Source organism: Oncorhynchus nerka, linkage group LG22, assembly GCF_034236695.1.
Source record: "Oncorhynchus nerka isolate Pitt River linkage group LG22, Oner_Uvic_2.0, whole genome shotgun sequence".
NCBI lineage: Eukaryota > Metazoa > Chordata > Actinopteri > Salmoniformes > Salmonidae > Oncorhynchus > Oncorhynchus nerka.
The window spans coordinates 100,256,181-100,275,549 of NC_088417.1; the positions used below are offsets into that span (position 1 = coordinate 100,256,181).

The 19,369-nt window shown below is 42.9% G+C and overlaps 1 protein-coding gene across 1 annotated transcript in view; it reads right to left on the reverse strand.

Moving 5' to 3' along the window:
* dcc (DCC netrin 1 receptor) overlaps positions 1-19,369 on the reverse strand; it is a 675,496-nt gene that overhangs the window by 165,901 nt on the left and 490,226 nt on the right. The window contains exon 13 of the mRNA XM_065007657.1: positions 2,988-3,129. Within this exon, the coding sequence (XP_064863729.1) occupies positions 2,988-3,129 (142 nt within the window). The remainder of the gene's footprint in view (positions 1-2,987; positions 3,130-19,369) is intronic.

The window sequence follows — 19,369 nt, forward strand, 5'->3', positions numbered from 1 at the left end:
TGGATGGGAGACCAGATGCTGCTGGCTGGCTTCTGAAGCTAATAACGGTTGGTGCTGGTCAGTCCCTGGATGGGCGACCAGATGCTGCTGGCTGGCTTCTGAAGCTAAGAAGGGTTGGTCCTGGTCAGTCCCTGGATGGGAGACCAGATGCTGCTGGCTGGCTTCTGAAGCTAAGAAGGGTTGGTCCTGGTCAGTCCCTGGATGGGAGACCAGATGCTGCTGGCTGGCTTCTGAAGCTAAGAAGGGTTGGTCCTGGTCAGTCCCTGGATGGGAGACCAGATTCTGCTGGCTGGCTTCTGAAGCTAAGAAGGGTTGGTCCTGGTCAGTCCCTGGATGGGAGACCAGATGCTGCTGGCTGGCTTCTGAAGCTAAGAAGGGTTGGTCCTGGTCAGTCCCTGGATGGGAGACCTGATGCTGCTGGCTGGCTTCTGAAGCTAAGAAGGGTTGGTCCTGGTCAGTCCCTGGATGGGAGACCAGATGCTGCTGGCTGGCTTCTGAAGCTAAGAAGGGTTGGTCCTGGTCAGTCCCTGGATGGGAGACCAGATGCTGCTGGCTGGCTTCTGAAGCTAAGAAGGGTTGGTCCTGGTCAGTCCCTGGATGGGAGACCAGATGCTGCTGGCTGGCTTCTGAAGCTAAGAAGGGTTGGTCCTGGTCAGTCCCTGGATGGGAGACCAGATGCTGCTGGCTTGCTTCTGAAGCTAAGCAGGGTTGGTCCTGGTCAGTCCCTGGATGGGAGACCAGATGCTGCTGGCTTGCTTCTGAAGCTAAGAAGGGTTGGTCCTGGTCAGTCCCTGGATGGGAGACCAGATGCTGCTGGCTGGCTTCTGAATCTAAGAAGGGTTGGTCCTGGTCAGTCCCTGGATGGGAGACCAGATGCTGCTGGCTGGCTTCTGAAGCTAAGAAGGGTTGGTCCTGGTCAGTCCCTGGATGGGAGACCAGATGCTGCTGGCTTGCTTCTGAAGCTAAGCAGGGTTGGTCCTGGTCAGTCAGTCCCTGGATGGGAGACCAGATGCTGCTGGCTTGCTTCTGAAGCTAAGCAGAGTTGGTCCTGGTCAGTCCCTGGATGGGAGACCAGATGCTGCTGGCTTGCTTCTGAAGCTAAGCAGGGTTGGTCCTGGTCAGTCCCTGGATGGGAGACCAGATGCTGCTGGCTGGCTTCTGAAGCTAAGAAGGGTTGGTCCTGGTCAGTCCCTGGATGGGAGACCAGATGCTGCTGGCTTGCTTCTGAAGCTAAGAAGGGTTGGTCCTGGTCAGTCCCTGGATGGGAGACCAGATGCTGCTGGCTGGCTTCTGAAGCTAAGAAGGGTTGGTCCTGGTCAGTCCCTGGATGGGAGACCAGATGCTGCTGGCTTGCTTCTGAAGCTAAGCAGGGTTGGTCCTGGTCAGTCCCTGGATGGGAGACCAGATGCTGCTGGAAGTGGTGTTGGAGGGCCACTAGGAGGCACTCTTTCCTCTGGTCTAAAACATATTTCAAATCCCAGGGCAGTGATTGAGGACACTGCCCTGTGTAGGGTGCCGTCTTTTGGATGGGACATTAAATGGGTGTCCTGACTCTCTGAGGTCATTAAAGTTCCCGTGGCACTTATCGTAAGAGTAGGGGTGTTAACCCTGGTGTCCTGACTCTCTGAGGTCATTAAAGATCCCATGGCACTTATTGTAAGAGTAGGGGTGTTAAACCTGGTGTCCTGACTCTCTGAGGTCATTAAAGTTCCCATGGCACTTATCGTAAGAGTAGGGGTGTTAAACCTGGTGTCCTGACTCTCTGAGGTCATTAAAGATCCCATGGTACTTATGGTAAGAGTAGGGGTGTTAAACCTGGTGTCCTGACTCTCTGAGGTCATTAAAGATCCCATGGCACTTATCGTAAGAGTAGGGGTGTTAACCCTGGTGTCCTGGCTACATTCCCAATCTGGCCCTCAAACCATCACGGTCACCTAATAATCCCCAGTTTACAATTGGCTCATTCACCCTCCTCCTGTAACTATTCCCCAGGTCGTTGCTGTAAATGAGAAGGTGTCCTCAGTCAACTTACCTGGTAAAATAAAATCTCCTACATGTACAGGCATAGTAGGATTGTTTGATAAATCACTTTTTTGCTGCGTACAAACATTCTAAATTCCGTTTGTAAGTAGTATTCTAGAATAGTATCTACGCAATATTGATCAATGAGACCACAGGTGTGAAAAGCTCTTAGAGATTTACCCAGAAAGACTCACAGCTGTAATCACTGCCAAAGGCGATTCTAACATGTATTGACTACTTATGTAAATTAGATATTTCATTCACATTTGGGAAAAAATGTAAAATGTCAAAAAACATGTTTTTACTTTGTCATTATGGTTAATATGAATCCATTTTGAATTCAATCCAACACAACAAAATGTGGAATAAGTCAAGGAAAATTAATACTTTCCCCAGGCATTCACCTGTGAACAGGTACCAGGAGACTCACCTGTGAACAGGTACCCTGTGAACAGGTACCAGGAGACTCACCTGTGAACAGGTACCAGGAGACTCACCTGTGAACAGGTACCAGGAGACTCACCTGTGAACAGGTACCAGGAGACTCACCTGTGAACAGGTACCAGGAGACTCACCTGTGAACAGGTATCAGGAGACTCACCTGTGAACAGGTACCAGGAGACTCACCTGTGAACAGGTACCAGGAGACTCACCTGTGAACAGGTACCAGGAGACTCACCTGTAAACAAGTATCAGGAGACTCACCTGTGAACAGGTACCAGGAGACTCACCTGTGAACAGGTACCAGGAGACTCACCTGTGAAGAGGTACCAGGAGACTCACCTGTGAACAGGTACCAGGAGACTCACCTGTGAAGAGGTACCAGGAGACTCACCTGTGAACAGGTACCAGGAGACTCACCTGTGAACAGGTACCAGGAGACTCACCTGTGAAGAGGTACCAGGAGACTCACCTGTGAACAGGTACCAGGAGACTCACCTGTGAACAGGTACCAGGAGACTCACCTGTGAACAGGTACCAGAAGTTGTTAGGTTCGATGGCCTCCTGGTCTCCTCGTCGACCGGTCTTCCGGTGTCGGAGCTTGTAGCCGGTGATGAACCCGTTCTGGCTGTTGGGAGGAGGGGGCTGCCAGCTGACCTTAATGCTCTGAAACACAGTCAGGGGAGAGGACACATGTTTACAATGTACATGTGGTTCCTGTGGGAATTGAACCCACAACCTTGTTTTGCTAGAGCCACTAACAAAGCCATGCATGACCACCAGATTTAACACATTCACACTGAGTGTACAAAACATTAGGAACACCTTCCTAATATTGATTTGCACCCCCCTTTTGCCCTCAAAAGAGCTTCAATTCGTCGGGGCATGGACTCTACAAGGTGTTGAAAGTGTTTCACAGGGATGTTGGCTCCAATGCGTCCCACTTTTGTGTCAAGTTGGCTGGATGTCCTTTGGGTGGTGGACCATTCTTGAAACACACAGGAAACTGTTGATCGTGAAAAACCCAGCAGCTTTGCAGTTCTTGACATTAACCGGTGCGCCTGGCACCTACTACCAAACCCCGTTCAAAGACGTTTAAATATTTTGTCTTGCCCATTTACCCTCTGAATGGCACACATACACAATCCATGTCTCCATTGTCTCAGGGCTTATAAATCCTTCTTTAACCTGTCTCCTCCCCCTTCAGCTACACTGATTGAAGTGGATTTAACAAGTAACATCAATAAGGGATCATAGCTTTCACCTGGATTCACCTGGTCAGTCTGTCATGGAAAGAGCAGGTGTTCTTAATGTTTTGTACACTCAATGTATATAAAGTTTTCAAACCCCATGATTTTTCCACCTTGTGTTACATTACAGCCTAATTCTAAAATGGATTCAATAGTTTTTTCCTCCCCTCATCAAGCTATACACAATAACCCATAACGACAAAGCAAAAACAGGTTTTTAGACATTTCTGTAAATGTATTAAATATAAAAAACGGAAATATCACATTTCCATAAGTATTCAGGCCCTTTACTCAGTACTTTATTGAAGCACTTTGGCAGCGATTACAGCCTTGTGTCTTCTTGTGTATGACGCTACAAGCTTGGCACACCTGTATTTGGGGAGTTTCTCACATTCTTCTCTGCAGATCCTCTCAAGCTCTGTCAGGTTGGATAGGGAGCGTTGCTGCAAAGCTATTTTCAGGTTGAACCCAGCCAAAGCCCGGGTTCATGTCCGGGCTTTGGCTGGGCCACTCAAGGACATTCAGAGACTTGCCCCGAAGCCACTCCTGCGTTGTCTTGGCTTTGTGCTTAGGGTCGTTGTCCTGTTTAGAAGGTGAACCTTCACCCAGTCTATGATCCTGAGCAGGTCTTCATCAAGGATCTCTCTGTACTTTGCTCCATTCACCTTTCCCTCGATCCTGACTAGTCTCCCAGTCCCTTCCGCTGAAAAACATCCCCACAGCATGATGCTGCCACCACAGTGCTTCACCGTAGGGATGGTGCCAGGTTTCCTCTAGATGTGACGCTTGGCATTGAGGCCAAATAATTCAGTCTTGGTTTCATCAGACCAGAGAATCTTGTTCCTCATGGTCTAAGAGTCCTTTAGGTGCCTTTTGGTAAACTCCAAGTGGGCTGTCATGTGCCTTTTACTGAGGAGTGGCTTCCTTCTGGCCATAAAGGCCTGATTGGTGGTGTGCTGCAGAGAAGGTTCTCCTTCTGGAAGGTTCTCCCATCTCCACAGAACTCTGGAGCTCTGTCAGAGTGACCATCGGGTTCTTGGTCACCTCCCGGACCAAGGCCCTTCTCCCCCAATTGCTCAGTTTGGCCGGGCGGCCAGCTCTAGGAAGAGTCTTGGTGGTTTCAAACTTCTTCCATTTAAGAATGATGGAGGCCACTGTGTTCTTGGGGACCTTCAATGCTGCAGAAATGTTTTGGTACCCTTCCCCAGATATGTGCCTCGACAAAATCCTGTCTCGGAGTTCTACAGACATTTCCTTCGACCTCATGGCTTGTTTTTTTTTCTGACATGCACTGTCAACTGTGGGACCTTTATATAGACAGGTGTGCCACTTTCCATGTCCAATCAAAAGAAATGACCACAGGTGGACTCCAATGAATTGTATAAACATCTCAAGGAGGATAAATGGAAACAGGACGCACCTGAGCTCAATTTCAAGTCTTATAGCAAAGGGTCTGAATACTTACGTCAATAAATATTTTATACATTTGCAAAAAAAATGTCATTATGGGATATTGTGTGTAGGTTGATGAGGAAAATGTTTTATTTAATCAATTTTATGCTAAAAGTAACAAAATGTGGAAAAAGTAGAGGGGTCTGAATATTTTTCGAATGTACTGTATCTACCTCAAATACCTTATTATTATCTATCCTGATGCCTAGTCACTTTACCCTGCCTTCATGTACATATCTACCTCAAATACCTTATTATTATCTATCCTGATGCCTAGTCACTTTACCCTGCCTTCATGTACATATCTACCTCAAATACCTCTTAACTCTGCACATTGATCTGGTACTCCCTGTATATAAATCCACATTGATCTGGTACTGGTACTCCCTGTATATACCTCCACATTGATCTGGTACTCCCTGTATATAGCTCCACATTGATCTGGTACTGGTACTTCCTGTATATAGCTCCACATTGATCTGGTACTCCCTGTATATACCTCCACATTGATCTGGTACTCCCTGTATATACCTCCACATTGATCTGGTACTCCCTGTATATAGCTCCACATTGATCTGGTACTCCCTGTATATAGCTCCACATTGATCTTGTACTTCCTGTATATAGCTCCACATTGATCTGGTACTGGTACTCCCTGTATATAGATCCACATTGATCTGGTACTGGTACTCCCTGTATATAGCTCTACACTGATCTGGTACTCCCTGTATATAGCTCCACATTGATCTGGTACTCCCTGTATATAGCTCCACATTGATCTGGTACCGGTACTTCCTGTATAGAGCTCCACATTGATCTGGTACTTCCTGTATTTAGCTCCACATTGATCTGGTACTGGTACTCCCTGTATATAGCTCCACATTGATCTGGTACTTCCTGTATTAGGCTCCACATTGATCTGGTACTGGTACACCCTGTAATATAGCTCCACATTGACTTGGTATTCCCTGTATATAGCTCCACATTGATCTGGTACTGGTACTTCCTGTACATAGCTCCACATTGATCTGGTACTTCCTGTATATAGCTCTACATTGATCTGGTACTCCCTGTATATAGCTCCACATTGATCAGGTACTTCCTGTATATAGCTCCACATTGATATGGTACTGGTACTTCCTGTATATAGCTCCACATTGATCTGGTACTTCCTGTATATAGCTCCACATTGATCTGGTACTTCCTGTATATAGCTCCACATTGATCTGGTACTCCCTGTATATAGCTCCACATTGATCTGGTACTTCCTGTATTAGGCTCCACATTGATCTGGTACTGGTACTCCCTGTATATAGCTCCACATTGATCTGGTACTTCCTGTATATAGATCCACATTGATCTGGTACTGGTACTCCCTGTATATAGCTCCACATTGATCTGGTACTGGTACTCCCTGTATATAGCTCTACATTGATCTGGTACTCCCTGTATATAGCTCCACATTGATCTGGTACTCCCTGTATATAGCTCCACATTGATCTGGTACTCCCTGTATATAGCTCCACATTGATCTGGTACTCCCTGTATATAGCTCCACATTGATCTGGTACTCCCTGTATATACAGTGCCTTGCGAAAGTATTCGGCCCCCTTGAACTTTGCGACCTTTTGCCACATTTCAGGCTTCAAACATAAAGATATAAAACTGTATTTTTTTTGTGAAGAATCAACAACAAGTGGGACACAATCATGAAGTGGAACGACATTTATTGGATATTTCAAACTTTTTTAACAAATCAACAACTGAAAAATTGGGCGTGCAAAATGATTCAGCCCCTTTACTTTCAGTGCAGCAAACTCTCTCCAGAAGTTCAGTGAGGATCTCTGAATGATCCAATGTTGACCTAAATGACTAATGATGATAAATACAATCCACCTGTGTGTAATCAAGTCTCCGTATAAATGCACCTGCACGGTGATAGTCTCAAAGGTCCGTTAAAAGCGCAGAGAGCATCATGAAGAACAAGGAACACACCAGGCAGGTCCGAGATACTGTTGTGAAGAAGTTTAAAGCCGGATTTGGATACAAAAAGATTTCCCAAGCTTTAAACATCCCAAGGAGCACTGTGCAAGCGATAATATTGAAATGGAAGGAGTATCAGACCACTGCAAATCTACCAAGACCTGGCCGTCCCTCTAAACTTTCAGCTCATACAAGGAGAAGACTGATCAGAGATGCAGCCAAGAGGCCCATGATCACTCTGGATGAACTGCAGAGATCTACAGCTGAGGTGGGAGACTCTGTCCATAGGACAACAATCAGTCGTATATTGCACAAATCTGGCCTTTATGGAAGAGTGGCAAGAAGAAAGCCATTTCTTAAAGATATCCATAAAAAGTGTTGTTTAAAGTTTGCCACAAGCCACCTGGGAGACACACCAAACATGTGGAAGAAGGTGCTCTGGTCAGATGAAACCAAAATGGAACTTTTTGGCAACAATGCAAAATGTTATGTTTGGCGTAAAAGCAACACAGCGCATCACCCTGAACACACCATCCCCACTGTCAAACATGGTGGTGGCAGCATCATGGTTTGGGCCTGCTTTTCTTCAGCAGGGACAGGGAAGATGGTTAAAATTGATGGGAAGAAGGATGGAGCCAAATACAGGACCATTCTGGAAGAAAACCTGATGGAGTCTGCAAAAGACCTAAGACTGGGACGGAGATTTGTCTTCCAACAAGACAATGATCCAAAACATAAAGCAAAATCTACAATGGAATGGTTCAAAAATAAACATATCCAGGTGTTAGAATGGCCAAGTCAAAGTCCAGACCTGAATCCAATCGAGAATCTGTGGAAAGAACTGAAAACTGCTGTTCACAAATGCTCTCCATCCAACCTCACTGAGCTCGAGCTGTTTTGCAAGGAGGAATGGGAAAAGATTTCAGTCTCTCGATGTGCAAAACTGATACACCCCAAGCGACTTACAGCTGTAATCGCAGCAAAAGGTGGCGCTACAAAGTATTAACTTAAGGGGGCTGAATCATTTTGCACGCCCAATTTTTCATTTTTTGATTTGTTAAAAAAGTTTGATATCCAATAAATGTCGTTCCACTTCATGATTGTGTCCCACTTGTTGTTGATTCTTCACAAAAAAATAGTTTTATATCTTTATGTTTGAAGCCTGAAATGTGGCAAAAGGTCGCAAAGTTCAAGGGGGCCGAATACTTTTGCAAGGCACTGTAGCTCCACATTTATCTGGTACTGGTACTTCCTGTATATAGCTCCACATTGATCTGGTACTTCCTGTATATAGCTCCACATTGATCTGGTACTGGTACTCCCTGTATATAGCTCCACATTGATCTGGTACTTCCTGTATATAGCTCCACATTGATCTGGTATTTCCTGTATACAGCTCCACATTGATCTGGTATTTCCTGTATACAGCTCCACATTGATCTGGTACTTCCTGTATATAGCTCCACATTGATCTGGTACTCCCTGTATACAGCTCCACATTGATCTGGTACTCCCTGTATATAGCTCCACATTGATCTGGTACTTCCTGTATATAGCTCCACATTGATCTGGTACTCCCTGTATATAGCTCCACATTGATCTGGTACTCCCTGTATATAGCTCCACATTGATCTGGTACTTCCTGTATATAGCTCCACATTGATCTGGTACTTCCTGTATATAGCTCCACATTGATCTGGTACTCCCTGTATATAGCTCCACATTGATCTGGTACTCCTGTATATAGCTCCACATTGATCTGGTACTTCCATATAGCTCCACATTGATCTGGTACTCCTGTATATAGCTCCACATTGATCTGGTACTCCATGTATATAGCTCTCTGGTACTTCCTGTATATAGCTCCACATTGATCTGGTACTCCTGTATACAGCTCCACATTGATCTGGTACTCCCTGATCTGGTATATATAGCTCCACATTGATCTGGTACTCCCTGTATATAGCTCCACATTGATCTGGTACTCCACTCCTGTATAGCTCCACATTGATCTGGTATATAGCTCCACATTGATCTGGTACTCCCTGTATAGCTCCACATTGATCTGGTACTCCTGTATATAGCTCCACATTGATCTGGTACTCCCTGTATATAGCTCCACATTGATCTGGTACTCCATATAGCTCCACATTGATCTGGTACTCCCTGTATATAGCTCCACATTGATCTGGTACTCCCTGTATATAGCTCCACATTGATCTGGTACTCCCTGTATATAGCTCCACATTGATCTGGTACTCCCTGTATATAGCTCCACATTGATCTGGTACTCCCTGTATATAGCTCCACATTGATCTGGTACTGGTACTCCTGTATATAGCTCCACATTGATCTGGTACTCCCTGTATATAGCTCCACATTGATCTGGTACTGTCGTTCTCTGCACCTGGACAAGGCAGTGAACCCAATGTTCCCCGGGAGCTGATGACGTGGATGTCGATTAAGGCAGCCCCCTCCCTCTCTGAGTCAGAGGGGTAAATGAGGAAGAGACATTTTACCATTTCATTATTTATATTTTTTAACTCATTGTTCAGAAACGCTCGTAGGAAATCATCTCAAGTCGACACCTGTTTTATTCAGCGAACGTGACAAATTCAATTTGATTCGATTTTGAAAAAAAACATTGCCTGGTTAGACGAATCCCAGTTTCCTTTTTGCGTCATGCTGAGGGCAGACTCATGATTTGGTGTAAGAGGCATGAGTCCATGGCCCCCATCCTGACTGGTGTCAACAGCACAGACTGATGGCGGTGGGGTAATGGTGTGGTAATGGTGTGGTAATGGTGGGGTAATGGTGGGGTAATGGTGTGGTAATGGTGGGGTAATGGTGTGGAGAATGTTTTCCTGGCACAAGTTACGTCCCATGATACCAACTGAACAACGTTTCTACGTCCCAAAGTATTCTGGAGGCAAAGGGTGTACCAAATAAACTGGTCATTGACTGTATATACCACCTAATTTAACACACACACACAGATATACTGAATATATATATATATATATATATATATATATATAGACGAATGATACAGTAGAACCCCAAGTGGCTGTGAAGTAAAAGTGGGCTAGACATACAATGTCAATACCATAACACTGTTACAATGTCAATACCATAACACTGTTACAATGTCAATACCATAACACTGTCACAACATCAATGTCAATACCATAACACTGTCACAACATCAATGTCAATACCATAACACTGTCACAACGTCAATACCATAACACTGTTACAATGTCAATACCATAACACTGTTACAATGTCAACATCAATACCATAACACTGTTACAACGTCAATACCATAACACTGTTACAACGTCAATACCATAACACTGTTACAACGTCAATACCATAACACTGTCACAATGTCAATACCATAACACTGTTACAATGTCAATACCATAACACTGTTACAATGTCAATACCATAACACTGTCACAACATCAATGTCAATACCATAACACTGTTACAATGTCAATACCATAACACTGTCACAACATCAATGTCAATACCATAACACTGTCACAACGTCAATACCATAACACTGTCACAATGTCAATACCATAACACTGTTACAACGTCAATACCATAACACTGTCACAATGTCAATACCATAACATCAAATGCATCATGGGATAAAGAAGTGTCTTGTACTGACCTCATCTACCCCACTATGTTGTACTGACCTCATCTACCCCACTATGCAGATGGCCAGGCTTGACAAATCTTTAAATGTGTAAAATATAAATCATGTCTTTTCACTGAAACAGCTTAGATAAGAGAAACAGAATCTTCATGATAAAAATCCTGACAGGAAGAGGAGGCTGGCTTGGATTCAATCTCCAAACATTTTACATTTACATCTTAGTTATTTAGCCTCTCATCCAGAGTGATTTACAGTTAGTGAGTGCAGACACGTTCATACTGGTCCCCTGTGGGAATCGAACCCAGAACCCCTGGTGTTGCAAGCACTATGCTCTTCTAACTGAGCTACACTGGACGCAAAACAAGTTACAAGTATTGCACAATATATTACAAAACAATAACATTTTGATTATCTCTTAGAGCAGCTCAGAAGTTGCCAAAATCCAATTAAGGATTACAGCATCTCCATAACGGTAGTGAAGGTGCCCGCTTGTGCATAATTATGTGACTTCTTCTACACTAAATAAACACTGAGTGCACAAAACATTAAGAACACCTGCTCTTTCCAATGACAAACACTGACCAGTTTAATCCAGCTGATCTCTTATTGATCCAGTGTTCTGTAAACAGACACTTTGACATTATGTACATCTATCTATAGCATATTATGAAAAGGGTTTTAATGTATAAGGGCATGTGAATGTCCTAGTTTATAATAATAAGTAACTACCGGTAATTCAATTGAACATTCAAAACAAATCATATATATATATATATATATTAAACTGGTCAGTCTTTGTCATATATATATATATATATATTATACATGTATTTGTCATGGATGTCTCTGTATCTAATCGTGCAGAATGATGTCATTTAATTTGGCTTGTTGAGACGGTGAACACGTTCACTGATTCAACAGAGTCCAAACGTCAACAGTCTTTGTCTTCTTCTTCTTCTACTTTCATTCCAATAATGAACCAACATCTCCTTTCTCTCGTCAAAGGTTAAAGGTTACAAAACGAAATAGAAAAAAGAAAAAAAGAGACAGAGGGGGGGATCTGTTGACGTGTCAAACACAACTCTTCATATCCCTCCAGTTCTGCCATCGTGTCATTGGTTCTACTTCGTGCAAACAGACACCTACAGTACTGTACGCTCTGATTAGTAAAAAACCTTTCTGAAACACAGGAGCAGTCAGTTGTGGGTGCATCCCAAATGGAAACCCTATTCCCTACATAGTGCACTACTTCTGACCGGGGCACATTAGGGAATAGGGTGCCATTTGTGACACTTTCGTTACCTAGTAGACCCTGGTGCCTGTGAGACTGTGAAGGAATGCTATCGTATGTTTAACGACTGTCACATTGACTCAAACATGTCTCGTGTTACTGCCAGTTGTGCGCACACACACACACACACACACGCACGCACACACACACACGCGCACGCACACACACACACGCACGCACACACACACACACACACACACACACACAATGGCCAAGTGTGCCATCTGCAGAGGAGAGGGAGCCTGTTAACATGCAAATAAACCAATTAGAATTCAAACGACACAGCTGCCAATGCATCCAGTCCAGTCTGATCCAGTCTGATCTACGTGCTGCTGCCTTGGATCATACATCCCAAATGGCACCCTATGACCTAGGAAGTGCACTACTTTTGACTAGAGCTCTATGGGAACTCTATTGGTCCTGGGCAAAAGTAGTGCACTAAATAGGTAATTGGTTGCAATTTGGGATTGCCCTTCTCCACCAGCGACCGAGATTCATTTCCTGTCTGCCTGAAGCAGGGGTGGAGCAGCATTGAGCTGCGTTTTTCTGGGATAGTTTAGTCAGGTCTGGGCCAATCTAACGATCTCTTTCTCAATGTTTTTCTGGGATAGTTTAGTCAGGTCTGGGCCAATCTAACGATCTCTTTCTCAATGTTTTTCTGGGATAGTTTAGTCAGGTCTGGGCAAATCTAACGATCTCTTTCTCAATGTTTTTCTGGGATAGTTTAGTCAGGTCTGGGCAAATCTAACGATCTCTTTCTCGATATTTTTCTGGAATGGTTTAGTCAGGTCTGGGCCAATCTAACGATCTCTTTCTCAATGTTTTTTCTTCTTTGGCTCGATTCCTGCGTTTCTCTCCCTGCGGCTTCTCAGCAGGTATTGGAGGAGAAGGTCAGAGGACAGGGGAGGAACATTGGAAACAGATTGCAAGGAATGAAGAAAAGACAATTAAGAAAGAGGCGCATCAGAGACTTTAAGCATGTAGAACCACAATCCTTCACTTCCCAGCCATCCAGATTTTGTATCCCTGGCCTACCGTGCTTGTATTCTTAGATTTCTACTAGCCCGGGTAACATTCGGACCCATGCGATGTTTGAATAGACAACATTTCACTGGCTTGCTAGGCTGAACCCTGATACATTTTCTACTAGCCTAGTCGGAATAGTACTAGCCTCTGGCTAGCGGACTGACTTCATTTCCATCCCTGCATCCATCCATGTTTCCTCATCTTGTCAGATATACAGACAGGCACCGAGGCGTGTTGAATATTCATCTTGTGTAACCCTCGTGGAAATAGAAGAATCTATTAACATTTACAGCCACCTGTTCCCTCGTTCAGACCATGATCTTAATTGATTACAACAGGCTTGATTGCTGTAAAGGGAGGCTCGTTGGAGCTCTCTGTGTGTGTATGTGTGTGTGTGTGTGTGTGTGTGTGTGTGTGTGTGTGTGTGTCTGTGTCTGTGTGTGTGTGTGTGTGTGTGTCTGTGTCTGTGTGTGTGTGTGTGTGTGTGTGTGTGTGTGTGTGTGTGTGTGTGTGTCTGTGTGTGTGTGTGTGTGTGTGTGTGTGTCTGTGTCTGTGTGTGTGTGTGTGTGTGTGTGTGTGTCTGTGTGTGTGTGTGTGTGTGTGTGTGTGTGTGTGTGTGTGTGTGTGTGCGTGCGTGCGTGTGCGTGTGCGTGTGCGTGCGTGCGTGCGTGTCTCTCTCTCTCTCTCGCTCTGTGGTATAGCTTTGGAAGCCTCTGGAGGTTGGAATGGTGGCATGGTGGTGATTAAGAGAATGGCAAACACACAGAGACACACACACACACACACACACACACACACACACACACACACACACACACTGATTGAATGACAAGCAGTAAGTGTCATTTGGCCTTATTGTACCAGCACTAATTGCTCCACTAAGAAAAGCACAGGGGGAAATCTGCCCGGATACAAGGGAGGACAGGGAAGACTGTAGCAGGCAAATAAGCCATTAGATTCACCCCCAGTGAATTAATAGTAATTTATACATGCATATTATATTATATTATACTTCATGTAGGACACAACATATTAATTATAGGAAGCTGAAATGGGTAACGGGAGAATATGGCGTAGTCGGCTGAATGTATAGCAAATTTTATCATCAGTGAGTCAGTGCAAATGGAAACCATTTAGGACAATAATTCCCTCTTTGCACCAACAACAACAATAACTAGTTGGTTGTCATCTTAGCCCATAGACAGTCATGGAGAGAATTCACCTCATGTTGACGGTAGTAGATAGGAAGAGAACATAGAAGTCTACAGGTCTACATTATGTTCTATAGTCTACATTATGTTTTATAGTCTACATTATGTTCTATAGTTTACATTATAATCTACAGGTCTACATTATGTTTTATAGTCTACATTATGTTCTATAGTCTACATTATGTTTTATAGTCTACATTATGTTCTATAGTCTACATTATGTTCTATAGTCTACATTATAATCTACAGGTCTACATTATGTTCTATAGTCTACATTATGTTCTATAGTCTACATTATGTTCTATAGTCTACATTATGTTTTATAGTCTACATTATGTTCTATAGTCTACATTATGTTCTATAGTCTACATTATAATCTACAGGTCTACATTATGTTCTATAGTCTACATTATAATCTACAGGTATACATTATGTTCTATAGTGTACATTATGTTCTATAGTCTACATTATGTTCTATAGTCTACATTATGTTCTATAGTCTACATTATGCTCTACAGTCTACATTATGCTCTACAGTCTACATTATGTTCTATAGTCTACATTATAATCTACAGGTCTACATTATGTTCTATAGTCTACATTATGTTCTATAGTCTACATTATAATATACAGGTCAACATTAGGTTCTATAGTGTACATTATGTTCTATAGTCTACATTATGTTCTATAGTCTACATTATCCTCTACAGTCTACATTATGTTCTATAGTCTACATTATAATCTACAGGTCTACATTATGTTTTATAGTCTACATTATGTTCTATAGTCTACATTATGTTTTATAGTCTACATTATGTTCTATAGTCTACATTATGTTTTATAGTGTACATTATGTTCTATAGTCTACATTATCCTCTACAGTCTACATTATGTTATATAGTCTACATTATAATCTACAGGTCTACATTATGTTTTATAGTCTACATTATGTTCTATAGTCTACATTATGTTCTATAGTCTACATTATGTTTTATAGTCTACATTATGTTCTATAGGTCTACATTATGTTCTACAGTCTACATTATGTTCTATAGTCTACATTATAATCTACAGGTCTACATTATGTTTTATAGTCTACATTATGTTCTATAGGTCTACATTATGTTCTACAGTCTACATTATGTTCTATAGTCTACATTATAATCTACAGGTCTACATTATGTTATATAGTCTACATTATGTTCTATAGTCTACATTATGTTCTATAGTCTACGTTATGTGCTATAGGGCTACATTATGTTGTCAATGTCTATAGGGAAAAAACTATCAACAAGGCACACCCTGTATGTGTATTTCATATCTCTATGGCTGTCTATAAATCAGGCAGGCACTAGACAGGAATGTCTGATTTTGCCATTCATATCACAAACCAAAAAAATGTGATTACTCATTCTACTTAATCTTCAAATGGACACAAGTGTCAAACTAGAATAATCTACCTGCGAAGGGAGACGATTGGTTGGTAGATTCAGTTAATGCCTCTGCACCGTGAGTTTCTCCCGGCTCTCTCTATTGGCTAACAAAGGGCCAAGTTTGACACGTTGGTCCAACAGACTCTTCACGCATTTGGGCGGTTTCTGGGAATGAAATGATTCCACAATTGGAAAAGAGAAAGGCCTTTGCTTAAATGCTGAGGCGTAAATACTGCAATGCAGAGTGAGATTTGAGTCTCTGTGGATTCTAGCCACTCTTTATTTATCTGTACTAGTGCAGGTTGCTATTGCAGAGGAAATCCTCCCTAAAACCTATTTATATTCAAATCCAGTTGACCTTGCAATGTGCTAGGCTACACAGAGTCACGGCCTCTTTTAAAACTTCACACAGACAGAGTATTACCTTGTTTATATTGTGAAATATATATTATATATTATATTATTATTATATTATATTATATTATATTATATTATATATATGAAAGGTTGAAAACTTTGAATACAAATAATAATATAAGAGTTCCTGAACTTTAAGGAACCTTTTAATAAAAACATTTTGTCAAATTATTATTTCTAAAATAGTACCTATTAACATTCCTGTAAAAAAAAAAAAAAAAACATTGTTCAGCAGTTATCTATCAATTTAGTCACATTTTCAGTACAATGGGTGTTCTTCAGTACAATGGGTGAGTTTCAGTACAATGGGTGTTCTTCAGTACAATGGGTGAGTTTCAGTACAATGGGTGTTCTTCAGTACAATGGGTGAGTTTCAGTACAATGGGTGAGTTTCAGTACAATGGGTGTTCTTCAGTACAATGGGTGATTTTCAGTACAATGGGTGTTCTTCAGTACAATGGGTGAGTTTCAGTACAATGGGTGTTCTTCAGTACAATGGGTGAGTTTCAGTACAATGGGTGTTCTTCAGTACAATGGGTGAGTTTCAGTACAATGGGTGCTCTTCAGTACAATGGGTTCTCTTCAGTACAATGGGTGTTCTTCAGTACAATGGGTGTTCTTCAGTACAATGGGTGAGTTTCAGTACAATGGGTGAGTTTCAGTACAATGGGTGAGTTTCAGTACAATGGGTGTTCTTCAGTACAATGGGTGAGTTTCAGTACAATGGGTGAGTTTCAGTACAATGGGTGATTTTTAGTACAATGGGTAATTGGAGATCTTCAGTGTAGACCCAAACCCAAATTGGTCTACACGGACAAGTTTTGGCCTGGTTTAGATCTTATCTGTCGGAAAGATATCAGTTTGTCTCTGTGAATGGTTTGTCCTCTGACAAATCAACTGTAAATTTCGGTGTTCCGCAAGGTTCCGTTTTAGGACCACTGTTGTTTTCACTATATATTTTACCTCTTGGGGATGTTATTCGAAAACATAATGTAAACTTTCACTGCTATGCGGATGACACACAGCTGTACATTTCAATGAAACATGGTGAAGCCCCAAAATTGCCCTCCCTGGAAGCCTGTGTTTCAGACATAAGGAAGTGGATGGCTGCAAACTTTCTACTTTTAAACTCGGACAAAACAGAGATGCTTGTTCTAGTTCCCAAGAAACAAAGAGATCTTCTGCTGAATCTGACAATTAATCTTGATGGTTGTACAGTCGCCTCAAATAAAACTGTGAAGGACCTCGGCGTTACTCTGGGCCCTGATCTCTCTTTTGACGAACATATCAAGACTGTTTCAAGGACAGCTTATTTCCATCTATGTAACCTTGCAAAAATCGGAAAATTTCTGACCAAAAATGATGCAGAAAAATTAAACCATGCTTTTGTTATTTCTAGGTTAGACTACTGCAATACTCTACTTTCCAGCTACCCGGATAAAGCAATAAATAAACTTCAGTTAGTGCTAAATACGGCTGCTAGAATCCTGACTAGAACCCCAAAATGTGATCATATTACTCCAGTGCTAGCCTCTCTACACTGGCTTCCTGTTAAGGCTAGGGCTGATATCAAGGTTTTACTGCTAAACTACAAAGCATTACATGGGCTTGCTCCTACCCATCTTTCTGATTTGGTCCTGCCGTACATACCTACACGTACGCTACGGTCACAAGACGCAGGCCTCCTAATTGTCCCTAGAATTTCTAAGCAAACAGCTGGAGGCAGGGCTTTCTCCTATAGAGCTCCATTTTTATGGAATGGTCTGCCTACCCATGTGAGAGACGCAAACTCGGTCTCAACCTTTAAGTCTTTACTGAAGACTCATCTCTTCAGTGGGTCATATGATTGAGTGTAGTCTGGTCCAAGAGTGTGAAGGTGAACGGAAAGGCTCTGGAACAACGAACCACTGTTGCTGTCTCTGCCTGGCCGGTTCCCCTCTCTCCACTGGGATTCTCTGCCTCTAACCCTATTACAGGGGCTGAGTCACTGGCTTACTGGTGCTCTTTCATGCCGTCCCTAGGAGGGGTGCGTCACTTGAGTGGGTTGAGTCACTGACGTGATCTTCCTGTCTGGGTTGGCGCCCCCCCCTTGGGTTGTGCCGTGGCGGAGATCTTTGTGTGGGCTAAACTCGACCTTGTCTCAGGATGGTAAGTTGGTGGTTGAAGATATCCCTCTAATGGTGTGGGGGCTGTAATTTGTCAAAGTGGGTGGCGTTATATCCTTCCTGTTTGGCCCTGTTCAGGGGTATCATCGGATGCGGCCCCAGTGTCTCCTGACCCCTCCTGTCTCAGCCTCCAGTATTTATGCTGCAGTAGTTTATGTGTCGGGGGCTAGGGTCAGTTTGTTATATCTGGAGTACTTCTCCTGTCTTATCCGGTGTCCAGTGTGAATTTAAGTATGCTCTTGCTAATTCTCTCTTTCTCTCTTTCTTTCTCTCTCTCGGAGGACCTGAGCCCTAGGACCATGCCTCAGGACTACCTGGCACGGTGATGCCTTGCTGTCCCCATTCCACCTGGCCGTGCTGCTGCTCCAGTTTCAACTGTTCTGCCTGTGGCTATGGAATCCTGACCTGTTCACCGGACGTGCTACCTGTTCCAGACCTGCTGTTTTCAACTCTCTAGAGACAGCAGGGGTGGTGGAGATACTCTTAATGATCGGCTATGAAAAGCCAACTGACATTTACTCCTGAGGTGCTGACTTGCTGCACCCTCGACAACTACTATGATTATTATTATTGGACCATGCTGGTCATTTATGAACATTTGAACATCTTGACCATGTTCTGTTATCATCTCCACCCGGCACAGCCAGAAGAGGACTGGCCACCCCTCATAGCCTGCTTCCTCTCTAAGTTTCGTCCTAGGTTTTGGCCTTTCTAGGGAGTTGTTCCTAGCCACCGTGCTTCTACACCTGCATTGCTTGCTGTTTGGGGTTTTAGGCTGGGTTTCTGTACAGCACTTTGAGATATCAGCTGATGTACGAAGGGCTATATAAATACATTTGATTTGATTTGATTCAGTAAAATTTGTGATTTTCAATAAAGTGATCTTGGAGGCATGATGCACAAAAATAACACAGAAATCAAAAGGTGTGGCCTAACTATGAAAAGAAAATAGAGAAAAGAGAAACACTAAATGATAAGAGAATTAATATTAAATTAATACCAGTACTG